The 23,158-nt window shown below is 41.2% G+C and overlaps 1 protein-coding gene and 2 long non-coding RNA genes across 31 annotated transcripts in view; 2 read left to right on the top strand and 1 right to left on the bottom strand.

Moving 5' to 3' along the window:
- The window catches only part of LOC135099504 (uncharacterized), a 9,048-nt gene extending 2,065 nt beyond the window's left edge, over positions 1–6,983 (top strand). Inside the window, exon 3 of one of the 2 annotated variants that reach the window (XR_010268053.1) lies at positions 6,069–6,983. This is a non-coding gene — a long non-coding RNA (uncharacterized LOC135099504). The remainder of the gene's footprint in view (positions 1–6,068) is intronic. The other variant, XR_010268054.1, reaches the window with a different exon arrangement.
- Positions 1–22,997, bottom strand: part of LOC135099501 (glutamic acid-rich protein-like) — a 24,444-nt gene extending 1,447 nt beyond the window's left edge. The window contains exons 1-14 of one of the 27 annotated variants that reach the window (XM_064001875.1): positions 22,872–22,997; positions 22,667–22,744; positions 19,078–19,331; positions 18,200–18,475; positions 17,509–17,605; positions 16,208–16,284; positions 15,935–16,079; positions 15,162–15,329; positions 12,884–13,010; positions 12,120–12,305; positions 11,788–11,961; positions 11,547–11,669; positions 10,870–10,978; positions 10,138–10,664 (exon numbers count right to left, since the gene is read on the bottom strand). In XM_064001875.1, coding sequence (XP_063857945.1) covers positions 11,927–11,961; positions 12,120–12,305; positions 12,884–13,010; positions 15,162–15,329; positions 15,935–15,949 — 531 coding nt within the window. In that variant the 5' untranslated portion in view covers positions 15,950–16,079; positions 16,208–16,284; positions 17,509–17,605; ... (2 more) ...; positions 22,667–22,744; positions 22,872–22,997 and the 3' untranslated portion in view covers positions 10,138–10,664; positions 10,870–10,978; positions 11,547–11,669; positions 11,788–11,926. Of the gene's footprint in view, positions 1–10,137; positions 10,665–10,869; positions 10,979–11,546; positions 11,670–11,787; positions 11,962–12,119; positions 12,306–12,883; positions 13,011–14,068; positions 14,177–15,161; positions 15,330–15,934; positions 16,080–16,185; positions 16,285–16,833; positions 17,254–17,508; positions 17,606–18,199; positions 18,476–19,077; positions 19,640–22,666 lie in introns of those variants that run through there. The other 26 variants (XM_064001871.1, XM_064001872.1, XM_064001876.1 and 23 more) reach the window with 26 other exon arrangements.
- Positions 991–5,845, top strand: LOC135099503 (uncharacterized). Of its 2 annotated transcripts, XR_010268051.1 has the most exons (3): positions 2,912–3,611; positions 4,289–4,381; positions 5,270–5,845. It is a non-coding gene; the product is annotated as an uncharacterized LOC135099503 (long non-coding RNA). The 2 variants fall into 2 exon arrangements; XR_010268050.1 differs by having other exon boundaries at positions 991–3,611; positions 4,289–5,845.
- Positions 22,998–23,158: the final 161 nt, after the last annotated feature.

Genomic DNA, 23,158 nt, shown 5'->3' on the forward strand with positions numbered 1-23,158 from the left:
TGATGTGACTTCGCTGCCCTGGTGTGTGGTGTGTCATTGGCCTCAGTCCTACCCAAAGATCAGTCACCATGAGCTCTGAGCTCTTACACACACACACACACACACACACACACACACACACACACAGAGAGAGAGAGAGAGAGAGAGAGAGAGAGAGAGAGAGAGAGAGAGAGAGAGAGAGAGAGAGCAAAATGGCAATGAATGAAACAGGGAGGAGGGGGAACTGTGTGTGAAGATGAAAACATCATCTACGTGAAACATTTGATTGATTATAAAGCACATGTGCATCATATATAGTCATGAATGTGGAGGAACAGCAGAGTGAGTGATCAACCACAGAAAGGAGAGAGTCGGACATGCGGAGAGAATGGGAAGGGGAACAATTTGAGAAGATAAGCATGCAAATACATAAATATAAGGTGGAATAACAGTGTTTGGTGGGAAGATGAACTGTTTGTGTTGATCTAGTGTTTGGCCAGCCACTTGTGTCTATGTAGGGGATTCAGACCAGCAGATTCCCACTGTTTATCCACTGTTTGTGTTGATCTAGTGTTTGGCCAGCCAGTTGTGTGTTTTGGGGGCTCAGACCAGCAGATTCCCACTGTTTATTCACTGTTTGTGTTGATCTAGTGTTTGGCCAGCCACTTGTGTGTTTTGGGGGCTCAGACCAGCAGATTCTCACTGTTTATTCACTGTTTGTGTTGATCTAGTGTTTGGCCAGCCACTTGTGTGTATGTAGGGGACTCAGACCAGCAGATTCCCACTGTTTATCCATTGTTTGTGTTGATGCAGTGTTTAGCCAGCCACTTGTGTGTATGTAGGGGACTCAGACCAGCAGATTCCCACTGTTTATCCACTGTTTGTGTTGATGCAGTGTTTGGCCAGCCACTTGTGTGTATGTAGGGGACTCAGACCAGCAGATTCCCACTGTTTATTCACTGTTCGTGTTGATGCAAAATGGTTGTGCCAGCCACTTGTGTGTGTATGTAGCGGACTCAGACCAGCAGATTCCCACTGTTTATCCACTGTTTGTGTTGATGCAGTGTTTGGCCAGCCACTTGTGTGTTTTGGGGGCTCAGACCAGCAGATTCCTACTATTTATCCACTGTTTGTGTTGATCTAGTGTTTGGCCAGCCACTTGTGTTTATGTAGGGGATTCAGACCAACAGATTCCCACTGTTTATCCACTGTTTGTGTTGATCTAGTGTTTGGCCAGCCAGTTGTGTGTTTTGGGGGCTCAGACCAGCAGATTCCCACTGTTTATTCACTGTTTGTGTTGATCTAGTGTTTGGCCAGCCACTTGTGTGTTTTGGGGCTCAGACCAGCAGATTCTCACTGTTTATTCACTGTTTGTGTTGATCTAGTGTTTGGCCAGCCACTTGTGTGTATGTAGGGGACTCAGACCAGCAGATTCCCACTGTTTATCCATTGTTTGTGTTGATGCAGTGTTTAGCCAGCCACTTGTGTGTATGTAGGGGACTCAGACCAGCAGATTCCCACTGTTTATCCACTGTTTGTGTTGATGCAGTGTTTGGCCAGCCACTGTGTGTATGTAGGGGACTCAGACCAGCAGATTCCCACTGTTTATTCACTGTTTGTGTTGATGCAGTATTTGGCCAGCCACTTGTGTGTATGTAGCGGACTCAGACCAGCAGATTCCCACTGTTTATCCACTGTTTGTGTTGATGCAGTGTTTGGCCAGCCACTTGTGTGTTTTGGGGGCTCAGACCAGCAGATTCCTACTATTTATCCACTGTTTGTGTTGATCTAGTGTTTGGCCAGCCACTTGTGTTTATGTAGGGGACTCAGACCAGCAGATTCCCACTGTTTATCCACTGTTTGTGTTGATCTAGTGTTTGGCCAGCCATTTGTGTGTTTTGGGGGCTCAGACCAGCAGATTCCCACTGTTTATTCACTGTTTGTGTTGATCTAGTGTTTGGCCAGCCACTAGTGTGTTTTGGGGGCTCAGACCAGCAGATTCTCACTGTTTATTCACTGTTTGTGTTGATCTAGTGTTTGGCCAGCCACTTGTGTGTATGTAGGGGACTCAGACCAGCAGATTCCCACTGTTTATTCACTGTTTGTGTTGATGCAGTATTTGGCCAGCCACTTGTGTGTATGTAGCGGACTCAGACCAGCAGATTCCCACTGTTTATCCACTGTTTGTGTTGATGCAGTGTTTGGCCAGCCACTTGTGTGTTTTGGGGCTCAGACCAGCAGATTCCTACTATTTATCCACTGTTTGTGTTGATCTAGTGTTTGGCCAGCCACTTGTGTTTATGTAGGGGACTCAGACCAGCAGATTCCCACTGTTTATCCACTGTTTGTGTTGATCTAGTGTTTGGCCAGCCACTTGTGTGTATGTAGGGGACTCAGACCAGCAGATTCCCACTGTTTATTCACTGTTTGTGTTGATCTAGTGTTTGGCCAGCCACTTGTGTGTATGTAGGGGACTCAGACCAGCAGATTCCCACTGTTTATCCATTGTTTGTGTTGATGCAGTGTTTGGCCAGCCACTTGTGTGTATGTAGGGGACTCAGACCAGCAGATTCCCACTGTTTATCCACTGTTTGTGTTGATGCAGTGTTTGGCCAGCCACTTGTGTGTATGTAGGGGACTCAGACCAGCAGATTCCCACTGTTTATTCACTGTTTGTGTTGATGCAGTGTTTGGCCAGCCACTTGTGTGTATGTAGGGGACTCAGACCAGCAGATTCCCACTGTTTATCCACTGTTTGTGTTGATGCAGTGTTTGGCCAACCACTTGTGTGTTTTGGGGGCTCAGACCAGCAGATTCCTACTATTTATCCACTGTTTGTGTTGATCTAGTGTTTGGCCAGCCACTTGTGTTTATGTAGGGGACTCAGACCAGCAGATTCCCACTGTTTATCCACTGTTTGTGTTGATCTAGTGTTTGGCCAGCCACTTGTGTGTTTTGGGGGCTCAGACCAGCAGATTCCCACTGTTTATTCACTGTTTGTGTTGATCTAGTGTTTGGCCAGCCACTAGTGTGTTTTGGGGGCTCAGACCAGCAGATTCTCACTGTTTATTCACTGTTTGTGTTGATGCAGTGTTTGGCCAGCCACTTGTGTGTATGTAGGGGACTCAGACCAGCAGATTCCCACTGTTTATCCATTGTTTGTGTTGATGCAGTGTTTGGCCAGCCACTTGTGTGTATGTAGGGGACTGAGACAAGTTTATTTAATGTTCAGTGACCCGTTTGCAGGCACAGGGGTGTTGACGAGCTGGGTGTGCAGGAGACAGACAATTACAAAGGTTTACAGTTCAAATGGTACATGTATCTTCAAAATACAGATAATAAGTAGATAAATATTGAAATTAATATAGAATACCATTCTTTATTTAACACTTAACCAAACTTAACCAACATACACACACACGCTAACTCAGACAGTTCCCTAACTACCTTACCATCCCGCAGGAGGCCATGTCGGAGGTGCCGGTGGTGGGGTCGCCAGTTCCGGAGTACGAGGTGGAGGAGGAAAAGGAAGAGGAGGACGAGGAGGAGGCACGGATAAGGAAGAAGAAAAGATTATTACCTGTAGCCCTCCCTCCAGCTGATAAGGGGATATTAAGGAGCCCTTCCTACAGGTGTGTCTGTCTACCTGTGTGTCTCTTTCTATCTCTCCTTTTCATTTTTCCAGTTTCCCATTATTTTCTCCACCCTCTCACTGTCTTTTCTCAGCCTCTCACAACCTGTCACACCCTCTCCCAGCTATTCACAGCCACTCACAGCCTCTCTCTCTCTCACTCTATCTCATTCCCAGTGTATCCAGACCATTCCAGACTCACCCCAAACTGTCCCAAACTGTTGGGATGGACTTCCAGTCCATCCCAACTTCTCACAGCCTCTTCCAGCCTTTCACAGCCTCTCTCTCTCTCTCTCTCTCTCTCTCTCTCTCTCTCTCTCTCTCTCTCTCTCTCTCTCTCTCTCTCTCTCTCTCTCTCTCTCTCTCTCTCTCTCTCTCTCTCTCTCTCTCTCTCTCTCTCTCTCTCTCTCTCTCTCTCTCTCTCTCTCTCTCTCTCTCTCTCTCTCTCTCTCATTCCCAATGTATCCAGACCATCCCAGACTCACCCCAAACCATCTCCAAGACTCCCCTTCTCTCTTCCTCTCCTCTCCCTCTCTCTCCCTCCCCTCTCTCACTCTCCTAACTCTCCCCAGGAGAGTCCCCAGTGGTGAGCAGATGGTGATGCTGGAGATGATACTGGCATATTGAGTATTATAATTAGCCATAAACACTTGCTTGCTTACTTTCATGTCTACACAGGTTCGTTCGATGCAAGGAGTTGGCACAGGAGGCGTCCGAGGCTGTGTAGAGCGGCCGTCTGAACCTGGTGCCACAGCTTACTATGTTCAACAGGTGCGTGTGTGTGTGTGTGTGTGTGTGTGTGTGTGTGTGTGTGTGTGTGTGTGTGTGTGTGTGTGTGTGTGTTTTGTGTGGTCATTTCACTATCTATCTATCTGTTTAGTTTGTCTCCATCTGTCTGTCTTTCTGTCATTGGTCTGTCTGTCTGTCTGTGTATTGCAATGATTTTTCAGTTATGTATTTTATTTTTTATTCTTGTGTACTTGTGTCTGTCTGTATGTATGTATGTATCAGTCAGTGAGTCAGTCAGTCAGTCACTCAGTTAGTCAGTTAGTCAGTCATTCAGTCAGTCAGTTAGTCAGTCATTCAGTCAGTTAGTGAGTTAGTCAGTTAGTCAGTCTGTCAGTCACTCACACAGTGTTAATCCTCCTCTTCCTCCTCCTCCTCCTCCTCCTCCTCCTCCTCCTCCTCCTCCTCCTCCTCCTCCTCCTCCTCCTCCTCCTCCTCCTCGTCCACCTCCTCCTCCTCCTCCTCCTCCTCCTCCTCCTCCTCCTCCTCCTCCTCCTCCTCCTCCTCCTCCTCCTCCTCCTGTTCCCCACCACCCCTGCCGAGAGGTGAGTGTATGTACGTGTGTGTGTGTGTGTGTGTGTGTGTGTGTGTGTAGTAATAATAGTAATGCTATGTACATATATAAATACTGTTAATATTATTGATAAAAAATATTGATGATGATGATGATGATGATTCAGTGGTGATTATGAAAATGTGCATTACAATATAGGGTAGATATTATTGTTATTACCTGTGTGTGTGTGTGTGTGTGTGTGTGTGTGTGTGTGTGTGTGTGTGTGTGTGTGTGTGTGTGTGTGTGTGTGTGAGGAATAATTGAATAATTGAATAATTGATGCTCTCTCCTTTGCTATTCATTATATACATGGACAGATGCCTGAAGGAAGTGTGTGTAAGGGAGGATAAAGAGATCATGCTGGCCTATGCAGACGATGTCGCTGTCGTGACAGGAAGCCAACAAGATCTTCAAGAGGCCATGACAAGATGGAATGATGTTTTAAATAGGGAAGGAATGAGAATGAACAAACAAAAAACTTATTTACTAGTGGACAAGCAACAAGTGATGGTGTGGCTCTGAGCCACTGTAGTAGGGATGTTATGGTTTAAGTGTAGGAAGTTGCAAATGCTCACCTAACAATTGCACCTTAGTAGAAAAACACAAACAGGAAGTTTATGCAAGTTTTTATCCTTATATAAAATGTTGTATTGCATCAAACCTCCATACATTACTGTCTCTATCCAGTATGAGACCGGTGTTCAGGAAGCACAAGCATGTGCTGAATAACAAGAAGCCGGCATTGGTGAAGGTGACAACATTTCATCTATTTATACATACTTTTTATTATTAAAGCTTATCTTATAATTATTTCTGAAGAGATTGACTAATTTTTGTAGTATTTATGACTTAGAACTATGATAAAGCTATGAATTGATATAATTCCTGATTTGTTTTATCTTTTCATTATCCTTCCTTTGTTAATTGAGCATTTTATATTACTTAGCTTAAAAATGCAAGAACGGTTCAGAAGTATCCAACCTTGGGCTAAGGGCCAAAATTATGGTATCATTCAAAATGTCCTTCAAAGAAAGCCCTCTGTAATCCAACACACTTAGCCCATTAATCCTTCCATTTCTCATCAATTTGTTCAACATTCATATTTTTCCCTTATAGGGTTGAACAATTTTCATGGGTTCAGAGCAAAAGGCTTCCTCATTCCTCCCCAAGGTATTCTCGGATGGTAAGCAGGTTTGACTCTGGAGCAAACCTGACCAAGGGCTACTGCCCAAGGCTACAGAGGTTCCTCTCCCTGAGGCTGAATGCACCATGTGAGATGGTTCTGTTATGTGGATGAATGTCATGGTGGATAGCAGTGCCACCACATTCCTACAATCATCCATCACTCCACTGCTCAAACGCTTCTGCAACCAATGATAGGTATGCTGCCACATTCTGCATGGTCTCCTTGGCTCTCAGATAAGGATACTGTCAACAGGTTTGGGATTGCCAAAAAATCATAAGGAGCTATGTCTGAAAAGTCCAGAGAGAGAGAGAGAGAGAAAGAATGAGCAAGAGAAAGAGTAGGATGAAGCAAAGGAAGAGTCAAGAGGGAGGAAGAGAGAGTAGGACAAGAAAAACAGAACAAATAAATCCCCTACACGTCTTGTCTCCATTCACACAAGCCATGAAAAGCTTGTCCATCCCTGAGTGCTCAGAAGCAGTGTTCCACTGATGATGTGGAAACTTGAGACACCCAATCATTTAATGGGCTTTAGTAGGTTTTGTCACCAGTCTTCTGTGTGTCACTGACTACATTTTGAAATTTTTATCTGTTCTATTTAATTTTGTGTGTATGTACACAATGTTTATGGTCAATAAACTATTTATAAAACTATTTATCTGTGTGAGTAAGATAAAAGCAGTTATTGTTATTATTATTATTATTATTATTATTATTATTATTATTATTATTATTATTATTACACATTTTCCTCCTTGTATTTAAATATTATTATTATTATTATTATTATTATTATTATTATTATTATCATGAATTGTTCTTGTTTATAAATAAAATACTGTAACTGATTATTATTTTTTTTATCATTCATTTAGACTCTCTCTCTCTCTCTCTCTCTCTCTCTCTCTCTCTCTCTCTCTCTCTCTCTCTCTCTCTCTCTCTCTCTCTCTCTCTCTCGAATAAAATGACTGGTGAGGAACTCTAATAATTAAAGTGCTAAAAAATCCATTAAACTACGAGAAATAAGACAAATAATTAATGACACACCTAATAACACAAACAAGGAGTAATAAACAAAACTTAAGCCAGAAAACACGAAAAGATAAAACTATCATATAAAGAAATACGAAGTTAAAAAAAAAATCATGAATATCAAATAAATAACTCACATATAATCAATAAACACGTAAGGAACAGTAAATAAACAATTAAGCCATTCATTGCAAGGGCCACAGTCAGAAAGTGAAAAAAAAAAAATGCTTAGTTAAATACCGAGGCTAAATAAAACAAGGAATTAGACAAATGACAAATAATTAATAAATACATAAGGAATAATGAATAAACAAAAATTAAGCCAGGAAGACTATTATAATTATTGCAAGGAGACGATATGTATGTATGTATTGTATGTAATTCGAGGTTAAAATGGCTCAAATCTGACCCAACAGCAGGCCATAAGTGAAGGTGTTCCTCAAGGCAGGGAAGGGGGAGCAATGAATAGGGAGGGGCTATAAACTATTGGGGGGATATTAATTAATGACGCATCCAGTTTAGCGTGTGTGTATATTTCGCGTTGTGATAATTTAAAGGTTTTCTCGCGTTTTTATCTTTATTTATTTATTGATTTTATTTATTTATTTTATTTTTTTGGCAGGTGTTATATTTGTTGAGTGTTTTAAGTAACTGTGGCTCATTGCATCAAAACTCCATTCATTACCTTCGTGGGAAGGTTCAATTTGGCAAGGTTTTATTTCGCATTTTGGGTTTTGTAGTAAATTATGCATTTTCTCATATTTTTCTTTGCTGGTATTGTCCCTTCCACGCCATATATGACTGGAAAGTTGGGGGCGCCTTCCCCCCCACCCTCCACTGCTACGTTTTTTTTTCTTAATCAGTCAGTCAACCAATCAATCAATCCCTTCATGAATCATACCCATTTCCAGGTGTCACCCCCACCCATAGATCTCTCATTCTGTCATGTATGAACAAGTGCTAAGGGCAAGCTGAACAAGTACAAAGGGCAAGCCAGCTGTCTCTTTTAATATTCTTGCCTGAAATAACATTACAAATGAGGGTCTATTAATCATCCATTAAATAATCCATTTTTATTGCTTTCTCATTCTTCTTGCTCTGTGTATTGTTAAATTGGATGGTTATATCATTGTCCCTTCCTGTGTTTTAGTGTGCCATTACCTGTCCTCTCTTCCAGCTGATATTTAGTTTGTACTAAAATAGACTGGCATAACTTTACAATTTATACACAAATAACAACATAAACCAATAATGCATTGATATTATGCATGATAGGAGTGGACATTTCCACTCTACATCATTAATGAATGCATGATGAGACGCACACTATTACAAAGCTAATGAGTTCAATACAAACACTCAATAACAATTTCAATAACTTTATTAAAAATAGCAATCTTTATAAATCATGAAACCAACATCAAATGCACAATAATGCAAACACTTTTTACACACACACTCTTTAATGATATTTCCTAATATACAGTATAATTCCAAACAGAGAGAGAGAGAGAGAGAGAGAGAGAGAGAGAGAGAGAGAGAGAGAGAGAGAGAGAGAGAGAGAGAGAGAGAGAGAGAGAGAGAGAGAGAGAGAGAGAGAGAGAGAGAGAGAGAGAGAGAGAGAGAGAGAGAGAGAGAGAGAGTGATGAACTACCTGGGGTCATAAATGCAAAGTACAGGTATCAGTCAGGCAAAGCATAGTGCTTGCCTGTCTCATATGGAATGTAAAAACATGGCTTCATATCATTCCAGACCTGGGATTATGGCCAAAAGTTACCAAGCAGTGCTGAGCAAAATCCAGTAGAGTAATATTCAGTATCATTGAATTACTGACAAAGTAAAGATCATTATGTGCAATGATACTCACTACCTAGGAGCATTTCAGGTTACTACCAAGAGTCTGACCATGCTGGCAGGGATGGTTAGGCTACAACACATTACATACTTCTCCATTCAAATCAGTCAGCTGATTAAATGGTGAGTTAAACCATTTTGATCATCTAAATCATATTAAGGCATTGGATGAGACCTGGACAGCTTGGGTCAACACCATACATAGGTACTCCACTACTCTGTGGGAGACACTTGATTGTGGCAAGAGTCATCACAATACCAAACACCATCCTTGACAAAGCACAGCATGGCCCACTCATCCACAGGAACCCAGCCATCTCTAAGGAGCAAATTAATGCTGCCCAGTGTCACTCCTCATCACTTTTAGGGAATAAGAAGTAGATCCCACCCCAGCACCATCTTTACATAGAATATAATACAGAGGATAGAGAAGGAATACAAACAGGGCACATGGTATGGTATAGAACACCAACCCTCACTTTTGGAAAACCCCAGCCACTCAGTAGGAGACCAGCCAGTCACCATGGCTATCACCTGGGGATTCTTAGGAACAGGTGTTAGGTATAGAATGAGAGATAGAGAAAACTCCCAATACATTTCAAGTCTATACGCAAGTCTCCATAGATAGACAAAAAAGTGTTCATGAATTAAACACAATATTGTAAGTTTTAAATGTTATGTGGTACCTTAGATAGATGGACAGGTCACTTGAGAAGAGAAAATAAGAAATGTCTTAGGAAGAGTATTTTGTCATATGTATGAATATATATGACTGTATGACATAGATGACTGGTGAAGTAGATTTTGTCCCTTATCAGAGTGGTTGTGTAGCTGAAACAAATTAATGATTATCAAAACAGAGACACATTTGAGCTGATTGGTGAATTACAGTTTCAGAGTGGCTACGGAATACACTGGGATGATACAACTAGTGCATGGAATACAGTAGATGAAAAAATACTGTGGGGAGGAATGTAAAGCAGTAAAATATGCAAAAAGAAAGAAAGAAAGAAAGAAAGAAAGAAAGAGAGAGAGAGAGAGAGAGAGAGAGAGAGAGAGAGAGAGAGAGAGAGAGAGAGAGAGAGAGAGAGAGAGAGAGAGAGAGAGAGAGAGAGAGAGAGAGAGAGAGAGAGAGAGAGAGAGAGAGAGAGAGAGAGAGAGAGAGAGAGAGAGAGAGAGAGAGAGAGAGAATGATGTGACATGACATCTTTAAGTACAAATGAGTATATAGTAACCATACACTGATACTTGTCCCCTTATACAGTGATAAGTTTACCCAAACACAATGGACACGGATGGAACTTTTGGAGGCTAAAGTGCTCCAGGTGACTGGTGGACTCCATTTCATTGCGGAGGTCCAGGATTCTCTGCACAGTTGGGCTTTTGGTGTCAGTGGGAAGTGGTGGCAGTGTGGCAGCAGTAACAGTTTTGGTCTTTCTATGGGCAAGTTCTGTAGGATTCATATTCTGCCTCCTCATGAGGGACATCAGTGTGAAGGGTCAACAGAGCATCAATTCCCTCCTCAGGCAAAGAATGATGGATGCAATTTTCTGTTTCTTGTTGTTGCTCCACCTTTTCAGAGTGCTTGAGGCGCTCGTCAGCCACCTTTCCACTGCTGGTGGGTGTCTCAGACTCACTGGTTCCTGTTCCACATCAAGAGTGTTAGCAGATGCCACTTGTATTTCATCTACTTAGTACATTACATCATTACATAAATAACTGGTGTTATCTGATATTAAAGTGCTAATGAGCAACATGCCACAGAAATCTGTTTATTTCAAGAAAATTATGAAGATAATAATAATGTTTCGTTGCACTTCATAAGATGGCTCAGTTTTTACTACTCACCAACACTGCTAAAGATAGCAACTGGACTCTTAAGGACGCTGCTTATCTTCTCGAGCTGCTGAAGGTCATGATCTGCTTCCTTTTCCTGCACCAGCTTTGATATCAAATCCTGCAGGAAACAACTGTGTTAATTCACATTTTGAATAAATCTAATAGATGAAATTTCACTTACAACACCTTATGTGTCTCTGGTGACTCATGGAGGACAGATACATCACCTGAGAGTAAATGGTCAGTGAAGAAGTTGACCCTTGATCCTGGCTAATCACATTAAGTACATTAAACACTCCTGTTAACTAATAAATGAGGGATAGATTTCTCTGGAAGGTTACATTACACTACTTCCCTGGCATTTGAAAACATTTTGCTCTACATGAACTCATATGGAAGCTTTACTGCAACATTAAATCTCAGCTAGATGCCAGATGGTGTAGCCTCCATCACAGAGCAAGGTAATGATATGAAGGCTTAGTACTTTGGTCAACACCTGAATAAGAACCGTTTGAGATGCAGCAGAGATCACTAACCTGCCAGCAATTGAATAAGAAGTGTGTGAGATGCAGCAGAGATCACTAACCTGCCAGCAATTGAATAAGAAGTGTGTGAGATGCAGCAGAAATCACTAATCTGCCATGACATGAATAAGAAGTGTGTGAGATGCAAAAGAGAGCACTAACCTGCAGAGTGGTTTTGCTTCATTTCCTCTCATTCATGATGGAGGCTGGCAAGGTCTAACTCGCGTTCTCGAGCTTGTTGCTTCATCACTCCTCGCTGCAACTGGTAGATGGTGATGTAGTCACCTGAAGAAGGATAAAATTCTTCATTAAAAGACCAAGGAAATGGCATACAGTAAACAGTAAACACTTCCTCCACTTCACTTTTACAGATGATTCAAATGAGCAAAAAACATGCACTCACCGATGGACTCTGTCTCCTCATGCACTACAGCATGCTCAAGCTGCTACTTCCTGTCACTCAGCTCAGCCACCTCCTTCATGCTGCAAGTTAACCTGCTCTCCAGGACCCTGTGAGCCTCCTGCAGTTGTTGCAGCTTCTGTTAAAGCTCAGTTCCTCCCAATCCTGTTGTTTCTCCTGATAAAACAATAAGTTTGTTTCTCTCAACTTTTCTTAATACAGCCTCAATAAACAAATCCAATAACAATGCTTTTATTTTGTTATTAATTCAAAAAATTGAGCAACAGTGAGGAAAAATTATTTGCTTTATTATTAGAGAATATAAACTTTCTTACCTTTTGGTTCAGTTATGACATCTTCAGACAACTTTTCATGAGCAAGAGATTCTCCCAGCAGTTTGTTATACTTATCCCTCTCACAGTCTAGCTGAACCTGAAGACTGCTGCACTCACTCTCCAACCTGCTAACCTCAGATGTCAGTGTAGCCACTTGACCCAGCAATTTCCCCTTGGTATCTGTACCTGGAGGTGAAAAATTGATGCAACAGAGGGCCAGACAAGAATGACCAATGGAAGTAATTAGACGTAATGTAAGAAGTGGGTATAAGACTAAGGGAAATAGAAGGGCAATGGAGAGAGGGTTAGATGCACCAGAAATGTCTGTGGAGCCAGGAAAAATTTTAACTTGTAACAGAGATAACTAAGAGCAACTGTGAATGAATAAATGTGATGTAGCCTCATCCCATGACTGGGAAAATGCAAAAGCAGCACCTCAGACACCAGGACCATGATGACTGGCAGCTCCCAAAATTAGCTGCTGGCTTTTGTACTCCTAGTCACCACAGGAGGCTCATCCACAGCTAATCCTATCAGCTGATCATCTTGGGTGAAGTAATTGTTTATCAGTCTGGCTGTTGAGTCCTGATGCAGAGATGTGTGTGTGTGTGTGTGTGTGTGTGTGTGTGTGTGTGTGTGTGTGTGTGTGTGTGTGTGTGTGTGTGTGTGTGTGTGTGTGTGTGTGTGTGCACTTTGGAAAGCCTCCCTCCAAGGAGAATGTCAGTTTGATATACAAATATATATTCATGTGGATGGTAGCTCACATTTAGCTTCTGAGTTCTCACATGAAGACATGCCATCCTTGTCTTTTTCCTCTGAGGGAGTGACTTTATACTCTGTGATAAGTGCATGCAGCTCACTATTCTGTCTTGTGACGTTTTTGATTTCTATCTGTGAAAGACACAAGAAGGCAGTAAGTTAACTTGTTTAACATGCCACATCATTTTATATATATTATGCCAAGTTTAAACAGGAAAGCCTCACCAGAAGCATCAACTAAAGACCAAAGTGATTAACAAATCTTTCACTTTACCACCCTTAATGACAAAAGCTGATGATGTAGCATCCCATCCATATCCTGCATTTTTACACCTTCATGATTCCATTAGATTACATTAGATTACATTAGAACAGTATGTGACCAATGACGTCTCCATTCTACATTGCCATGACAAGAATACAGGGCTTTACTGAACATAAACCAAGGACGCCTCCATTCTACATTGCCATGACAAGAATACGGGGCTTTACTGAACATAAACCAAGGACGCCTCCATTCTACATTGCCATGACAAGAATACAGGGCTTTACTGAACATAAACCAATGACGCCTCCATTCTACATTGCCATGACAAGAATACAGGGCTTTACTGAACATAAACCAAGGATTCCCTCCTCCTCTCTCTAAGGGTTAGGGTTCTCTCAACAGTTACAGCGTGGTGTGAGAGATGCAGTGCTGTCAAGGCTTTACTATTTACAGGAAGCAACACACCAATAAATAAATGTTACTTTGGAAATGAAACTGAATAATCAAAGGCTTTATATCTCATGAACTTCCCTTCTTTAATAAACTGTCTTCAAGCTGACAGACTCCAGTAGTATTGCATCTTAGGAATATTCTACAGCTGATTTCATAATAACTGCTCTCTAAAACTGACTACATGCCTCCTTCCCTGCCTCCTACAGACTCTACTCAACAATTGTTGTTATTCTGTTCATGCTGGTGTGACAGTTAACCAGTATATTAATTCCTTAGTTATGTACACTCTAGAATGGTGGTTCATTTTATCTACCAGTGATTTGAATTCCCAGCTTCTAAGTATTACATTATTATTTGTTGATTGGTACCATTTGTATGCAATCAGAGAAAGATTTCAATATAAAAACATATCCATGTTACTGTTACCTTTCAGAATGTAAACCAAAATGAAAGCTATGTAAATTCTTACTTTAGATTATGTTGTCATTTCATTGAATGATGTAATTTCTTGGTTCTTGTGCTTCTTCAAATGCAGTCCCTTGTCTGGTTTCTCTGTCAATTCTAATTTCTTATTGCTCTGTGGAAAAACAAAGTGCAAATGTTTAGGATGAACTGATTCAATAATATTGCTTTCACAATTTCAATATTGTTCACAATTTCTGCAGGAAGTTTACTCCATATATTTACTATACGATTAAAGAAAAAATGTTTGGCCTTGTGGGATTTAAAACGTTTGGGTATAATCTTGAATCTATTATTTCTTGTTAGGTAGAATGAGGAGGAGGAGGAGGAGGAGGAGGAGGAGGAGGAGGAGGAGGAGGAGGAGGAGGAGGAGGAGGAGGAGGAGGAGGAGGAGGAGGAGGAGGAGGAGGAGGGAGAAACAAAGATAGGAGGGAAGGAAGAAAGGAAGAAAAGGGAATAGAGAGAGAGAGAGAGAGAGAGAGAGAGAGAGAGAGAGAGAGAGAGAGAGAGAGAGAGAGAGAGAGAGAGAGAGAGAGAGAGAGAGAGAGAGAGAGAGAGAGAGAGAGAGAGAGAGAGAGAGAGAGAGGAGTTGGTAAGGAAAATTATTACAATGGTCCAAGGTGAAGAACAGGGACTGGAATGAGAAGTGGAAGAAGCATATAGAATTGGAAAATATAGTGAAGGAGGTAAAAGACCATTAAAAGTGAGAATGAGATCCCAAGTTACAGTAAAGGAGATCCTAGTGAGAACTGGGAAGCTGGCTGAAAATTCAGAATACAAGAATATTTGGGTAAAAAAGAGATATGAACTTGGAAGAAAGGGAAAAAGAGAAGGATCTGAGGAATGAAGCCAAGCAAAAAAAACGAGAGAAGTACAGAGACCGAGAAGCAGAAATTTTATTGGAGGGTACTAGATATGAAACTAAGGAAATGGTATATTCAGGAAAGGGAACAAGAAATGAAAGAACCACAACAGCAGACAGACAAATTGCATGTGGTGGGAGAAGTAGTATATTAAGAGTAATATATACAAAACAAACTTCATGTAAACAAATAAAATTTTCAGAAAACTTGTCACACAAAACCTTATTAACAACTCACCTTCTCCTTCTGCGGCATTTCCTTCCTTCTTATCTTTCTCCTTTCCTTCTCCATCTTCCTCCTCCTCCTCCTCCTCCTCTCCTTCCTCTTTCTTTCCACCTTCCTCCTCCTCTTGTGACTCTTAACTCTCTTCCTCCTCGTCCTCCTCTTCCCCTGTGCTTCCCTCCTCTGAAAGAAAAGACTTGTTTAAAAAGCAAGCAAATATAGTAGTAATAGTAAAAAAAAGTCAATGAAATGAAAGTTTATACACATATGAAATTAGTGAAAATTTGACACCAAACATTCTCTATCTGTAACATTACATCAGAATGACGAGAACACAAGATATGAAAAGTGAAAGGGAATGATGTATATAACAAAGAAAAACATTGTATAATGACATATGACAGGAAAATAATCTTGTATACTTGAGTCCCTTAAATACTTGCTTCCTTGTATATTAACTCCCAAAATGCTCATTCCTTGTACTCTCATTTTCAAAACACCTCTTCCTTATATATTGTCACTCAAACACTCCTTTCTTGTACACTTATTCCCAAATCACTCCTGTCTTCCTGTATTCTCATTCTCCAAACACTCGTGCCTCTGCACACCCAGTTCCTCAAAACATTTCTTCATTGTTTACTCATCCCCCAAACACACCAACTTTCTTGTATACTTAGCTCTCAAAAGATGCATTTTTAAACATCCATAACTCCTTTTATTTTCATTCCCCAAACACTCCTGGCTGTGCACACTCCAGCACGTTAACACAATAACCAAGCAATACACACGACTACTGGCACCATCCAGATCTGGCCCCAGCACCCCTGCCTCCTTGCGTGCCAGCTCCAGCAATGCACGGCCACAGCGGCAGTACGCGTCACCACACTCGGGCGCCTGCTCCCCACACAGCTCCACCAGGGACTCTGTTGCCTCCTGGAGTGGTAAGGAGTGTCAGTTAAACCTGGTGTTTACTTTCACTATGATATGAAACAATTAACAACACAGAAAACAACACAACTAGGTAACATGCAACACATACCACACCTAAGCAACAGACACACCTCGAAGGCAGCCACAGCAGATTTGAAGTCCCCCACCAGGAGGTGTCGCTTGCCCCTAGAGAAACGGTCGAACGCTGCTGCACTTGCCGCACGTCCAAGGGGAGCAAGCAAACAGGCCATCATCAAACAAGTCTTGACTTTAACCATTCGTAATTTACACCATCATATATTGTGGAGTAACTTCATGTTTAGTATATCTTAACATGGAACATTATTAAGAATGTGTACATGCTTGTATTATTTGATAAATTATGTGGTCAGCTACACTTTCCACTCACACTCTCATCCATCACCAAAATTAAACTAACCCCCTATTACTTTCCTCCCACCCTCAGAATTATTAAACTAACCTCCAGTCACATTCTTCTGACACCCTCATCCCTCACTAAAAATTAATACCAACTGGCAAAATTACCAAACTAACCTCTAAATATCATCCTCCCACCATCTAGTCTCTCACTAAAATTAATCTCACCAAGCACGATTATCAAGCTAATATCCAATCACTTTCCTCTGACCCTCAAAATCCTTTCCAGCTGGTAGAATTATTAACCTATACTCCAGTCACTTCCACCCTCTCATCCCTCATTAAAATTAATCCCAGCCTTCAAAATTATTGAACTAACCTCCAGTCAAAGAAATATCACTGGTTTTGTGGGGGATATTGTCACTGCACTAAGGGATGCACACAATTTCTCGTAAGTTTTCACATTTTGCGTTCAACTGTACCGGTCTAAGTGGAGGAGTGAAAAAGTGACATCTAATGAATAGTTGCCACAAAACTTATTCTCATTACTTTTTGTTCCTTGTCATTTTTCTTTCAGGCTTTTTTCATCATCACAGCAGCTTGAAATTTTGAAAATACATGCTATTTGAGGAGGTAGCTGTACATGTGAAAAAAAAGAAGGGAAACAAACATCCATACTTGTGACTGATATGAAAAATAAACTATACATATAAATGTATATTTCACTTTTCTTTCTAGCAATTAAAAAATGTACATACGACAGTATTTCTTTCTTTTCCTCAATAAATACGACAACAGTATTTTTTCCTTCCCTTCAGTACACCGAGCCTTTCCCCTTAGTACATATCACAGTACTTTTCCTTTTGCTCAGTGCATATGAGAATAATTTTCCTTTTCCTCCATGCATATGACACTACTTGCCCTTTTCCTTTTCTTTCCCTAAATAGAGAAGACAAGACAGAAATTTTCTTTCCCTCAATACACAACACTATTTTTTCTCCCACTCTCTCTCTTGTACAGAGTCAGTTTCAATGTACTGGAAGGTTATGCCTACGGGAAACTGAAGGACAGCTCAAGCAACGAGTGGACGGGCACGGTAGGAGCTCTGCAGTCAGGGGAAGCTGACCTCACTGTCTCTGAATTGTCCATCACTGAGGAGAGGTTGAAAGTTGTTACCTACACCCAGCCTATCTATATCATCAGGTGAGAGATACAGGTGATGATCAAATAATATTTTAAAGATGTTGAACAAAGTGCTCCCTTAACAGATTAATTGGATCAGCAAAATGTTCAGAATATGAAATGTCAAATAATTAGATTGATCTATCTATATGCCAGGCTGGCAGTCCTATACAGGGTGGCCCCAGACACTACACTATACACTCACATACAACATTGACACTGTTAATCCAAATTCTAATCTATTTATCTATATACCAGGCCAACAATCCTCCCCAAGACACCGCAGACAAATCACCACACATTCACACTCTTAACTTCATTATTATTAACGATTTAGCTGTCTATACATCAGGCTGGCAATCACACACAAAATGGCCCAAACAAGGCACCACACACACATTCACACTCTTAATATCATCTGTCAGGCCCTAGTGGAAAGGGACAATCTTGTGGCCCACCATACTACACCTCAGGAGGTCAGACACAGCATTCAGTTAACAAAAAATCACATTAACACCCACTCCCCACAGAACATAGTAACACAAAATCAGATTAACACTCACCCCAACGTCACATTCACAAGACAAGTTCTCATCCCACAGCCGTAAACTGTTTGCGGCCACCCACGAGGACCTTGCCAAGAAGATGCTTGCCTACACAACCCCAACGGACACAGCTCTGTACCGGCGCATCCCGGCTAACACGACAGGCCTCGCCAGCATCCTCTTCTTCATCGAGCGACTCCAGAGGTGCTACATACCCACGGGGAGAAGCCTGTTAGCATGGGAGTTGCTGCTGGCTGGTACATGTTGTCAGCTCTCCTACAACAAGGTGAGGACCTGTTGAGGTGTAAGACTGGTCAGTTCAAGTGTTGGAGCATTTAGTGTTTGGTAAGATGGCTGGTACATGTTGCCAGCCCTCCTACAGCAGGGTGAGGACCTGTTGGGGTATGAGACTAAGTTGAATGCAAGGGTAGTGGTGTTTAATGTTTGATAAGATGGGAATACAGAAAGACAGTTATTAAAGGATAGATTTAAAACTGGGAAACTTTACATGATACCTGGTGTATTTTCATAATTGAGCTGATATTAACTTGAATTAGTTCTGGCATGAGCAATATAAGCAAGTGGTGTTAATATGACTGATATGGATATCAAGTAATGTATTTAATTTTATCAGTAGTTCTCTTCATATGATGATATCAACAGTTTTCTTAGTAAGATATGAGATATAAATCTTTTAGAAATGATGAGAAAAACTCTTAAATTGCATTTTCATCTCTGAAACATTTTAAAATGGTCTTTTCTACATTTTTTAATTTAAAAAGATGTGTTACTTTCAAAGATTTTAAATTGCCTTTGTATCATCCTCCATGTCTTAAAATTGCCTTTTCATGGCATCTTTCCCTCCTCCTCTTCCTCCTGCAGGCTCCAACACCTACCCAATCAGCAGTGCAGCACGGGTAATCTACTGGGTTGGCTACAGTGTGTCCCTCATTGTGTACACATCATACTCTGCCACACTGGTCTCACATTTTGCTGTGGAGCAGCCTGCACCTCTGCCATTCAGCAACCTGCGGGACCTGTCTAGGCAGTCAGGCTGGGATGCTGGATGCAACAACAATGACCTCTTCCAAGTGACAGCCTCGGTGGGTCCTTGGCTTCTTGCTGTGTGAACTGATATACCATCCAGTGGCTGAGAGTTGAGGAGAGAGAGAGAGAGAGAGAGAGAGAGAGAGAGAGAGAGAGAGAGAGAGAGAGAGAGAGAGAGAGAGAGAGAGAGAGAGAGAGAGAGAGAGAGAGAGAGAGAGAGAGAGAGAGAGAGAGAGAGAGAGAGAGAGAGAGAGAGAGAGAGAGAGAGAGAGAGAGAGAGAGAGAGAGAGAGAGAGAGAGAGAGAGAATTTTGTTCAGTGCCAGATTTAGGAGTCCACAAAAAGACCAGCTGCCCAGGAGCCTCCACAATCTGGGGTCTCCACAATCTGAGGAGTCTCCCACATAAATATTCTGTAAGTGAAAGAAACTTAAATTAATCAAACACTAGTTTTCTATGAACTAAATATTTTTTATTACTATCAAAATAACCACTTGTTTCATTTACACTAAATAAATATGTTCCTTTCACTATAATATATTATATGTATTAAAAACTGCATGGAATACAGATACAAAAATATTAATATAAATATTTCAGGTAGATGGCCTCCACACTCAGGCTGCTCACAGGCCTCCACAGACACAAATCCAGCCCTTGATTTGTAAATTAATTATTTTATTTAATTATTTATTTTTCCTTTGTAAGAGGAGCACTGCCTTAGGGAGGGAGAGAGAGAAAGAGAATAATAAAAAAAAAAAAAAAAAAAAACAGATGCCATTTCTTTAAGAAATGGCATCTGTAATAATAATCTGTTATATGCCATAATAAATTATGGCATATAACATAAAATGTTATATGCCATTTGATAACAGTTTTCTATAGATCTAAGTGTAACTCAGTAAGTTTGTAACACAATCTCCCTCTCCTAAATCCAAATTGCTTTATTATCACTGGGAGAGGCTGGGATGGACTGGGAGAGGCTGGAATGCACTGAGAGAGGCTGGGATGGACTGGGAGAGGCTGGGATGGACTGGGAGAGGCTGGAATGCACTGAGAGAGGCTGGGATGGACTGGGAGAAGCTAGGATGCACTGGGAGAGGCTGGGATGGACTGGGAGAGGCTGGGATGGACTGGGAGAGGCTGGAATGCACTGAGAGAGGCTGGGATGGACTGAAATGCACTGGGAGAGGCTGGGATGGACTGGGAGAGTCTAGGATGCACTGGGAGAGTCTAGGATGCACTGGGAGAGGCTGGGATGGACTGGGAGAGGCTGGAATGCACTGAGAGAGGCTGGGATGGACTGGGAGAGGCTGGGATGGACTGGGAGAGGCTGGAATGCACTGAGAGAGGCTGGGATGGACTGGGAGAGGCTAGGATGCACTGGGAGAGGCTGGGATGAAAAGGCTGGGGCTGGGGCTGAGGCTGGGGGAAAAGGTCAAGAATGTTGGGTGTATCTCCAAGACAGTCAGGAATACGAGTAGGGTGTTGCACCAATTGCTCTAGGTCATGGAGGATAGCAAAGTTGTAGGCTAGTTCACCAGGATGGTCAGTGAAGGGAGAGGAAAGCCAAAGCTGGTGGTGAACATTGAAGTCTCCAAGAATGGAGATCTCTGCAAAAGGGAAGAGGGTCAGAATGTGCTCCACTTTGGAAGTTAAGTAGTTAAAGAATTTCTTATAATCAGAGGAGTTAGGTGAGAGGTATACAGCACAGATAAATTTAGTATGAGAGTGACTCTGTAGTCGTAGCCAGATGGTGGAAAACTCAGAAGATTCAAGAGCGTGGGCACGAGAGCAGGTTAAATCATTGCGCACATAAACGCAGCATCCAGCTTTGGACTGAAAATGAGGATAGAGAAAGTAAGAGGGAACAGAAAAGGAGCTACTGTCAGTTGCCTCAGACACCTGAGTTTCAGTGAGGAAAAGAAGATGAGGTTTAGAAGAGGAGAGGTGGTGTTCTACAGATTGAAAATTAGATCTTTGACTGCGAATGTTGCAGAAGTTAATGAAGAAAAAGTTGAGGGGGGTGTCAAGACACTTAGGGTCTTTGACAGAAAGGCAGTCTGACCTGGGGACATTTATGGTCCCCTCCCCAGATGGGGACTACGAGGCTGGTGTAGGAGTCGCCACGATGATTTTAAAATTTTTGAGTGAAGGGTGTGTGTGTTATTAGGTGCTTGTAGTTTTGTGTGGAGGAAGAGAGTTGTCTTTAGAGGGCAGGCTATGACTGCCCCCTTGTGTTGTGAGACACAAAGGGAAACGTTCAGCGAGGTCACAGCTGGGTTTAATGATAAGTTCACAGCACCCCCTGAACAGTGCTTTAGACCTCACTGGTAGTAATTATCATTTAGGCAGATGTCTACTGCCTCCTCATATATATATATATATATATATATATATATATATATATATATATATATATATATATATATATATATATATATATATACCCAGCCAACATTGGATAATGGGAGGCATGTGGGTGTTTTGTGGGCTACTTTATGGGTCCCATGTGGGCTACCCACATTACTGTAAAACACAGGTTGTTCTTGGAGATTTAAACTTTTTGCATTTATAAATATTCATTCACATGACAGTAAAGATTCATTTTACTAACATGCCAGTTTCTCTTAAACCAAGCAATTTACGTGTAATCTTATCTTACAAATGGCTTGAGGCATTCTCTAACCCTCTTGGAAAGTTGACAGATATAAGTAATACTGCTAATTTTCATTGAAATATTAAAAGAAAATTAAATAAATAAATAAATAAATAAAATAAATAAATAAATAAATAAATAAAAATCTTTTGGTTCAGTGATGTTCCTCATTTTTTGTCCAAGGTTCTAACCATACCTAAACTAACTTAACAACACCAAAACTAACCTAACCATACCTGCTGTAACCTAACCATACCTAAACTAACTTGACCACACCAAAACTAACCTAACCATACCTGCTGTAATCTAACCATACCTAAACTAACTTAACCACATCCAAACCTAACTACACCCAAACTAACCTAACTGTACTTGCTGTAACCTAACCATACCCAAAACTAACCTAACTACACCCAACCATATCAAACCTAACCTAACCATACCTAAACTCAAGGCAAGGTATGGCGTGTCTAGCCAGTGGTAGCCATAATTATTTCCTATTTTCATCAATAAGAAAAGGCATTGAATTCAATTTAAAAAAACCTTTCAATTATTGTTAAAGGTTTGTAGAAAAGAATATATCAAGAGCTAGTGTTATTTCATAAGATAGGTAATGAAATACTGGCACATTAATAAAAGTGATATCAAGCCTCAATATACTGACATACGGTAATAACAGTGTAGTACCATCACAATCACCAGCACCACCACCTTACCATTTATATCACTAGACAACCACCTCTACACCGTACGTAATGTACTTTCCACATATAATGCATACCTTTGGGCAAATTGGTGTCAGCGGAGCATTGAATGAATGCCTCTTGGCACTTGCTGGGAGACTGGATGCCTTGGTAATCTGCAGGGATCACCACTTTTTAACACAGGCTAACTTCTTACTTTACACGTTATGGAAGGCATCAAGTATGGCTTCAAGCATTTTAAAGTATTCACAACATTGTCGAGTGCAATTTAAGATACCTTACTTCTGAACTGGTGTGAACCGCCAACGTACTGTTTACAGCACCCGCTGGGTTAAAACGTATGTTCACTTTTTAAATCTCTGAATTAAAGTATATTGCATTTTCAAGTTCAAAAATTAAAAATATTATTGCATAAAAATAATGCACTTTTCTTTCTCTTTCCACAAGTTACCTCCAGCAGATTATTAAAGGTAGGTGGAAATTTTATTTAGAGCATGATGAACCCAGCCGTTAGCAGGAAGGCGGCACAACAACGTCAGCGGCGCACCTACAGAGTGAGAAGAGATATT

The sequence above is a fragment of the Scylla paramamosain genome, unplaced genomic scaffold (genome assembly GCF_035594125.1).
Source record: "Scylla paramamosain isolate STU-SP2022 unplaced genomic scaffold, ASM3559412v1 Contig138, whole genome shotgun sequence".
NCBI classification, from domain to species: Eukaryota; Metazoa; Arthropoda; class Malacostraca; order Decapoda; family Portunidae; genus Scylla; species Scylla paramamosain.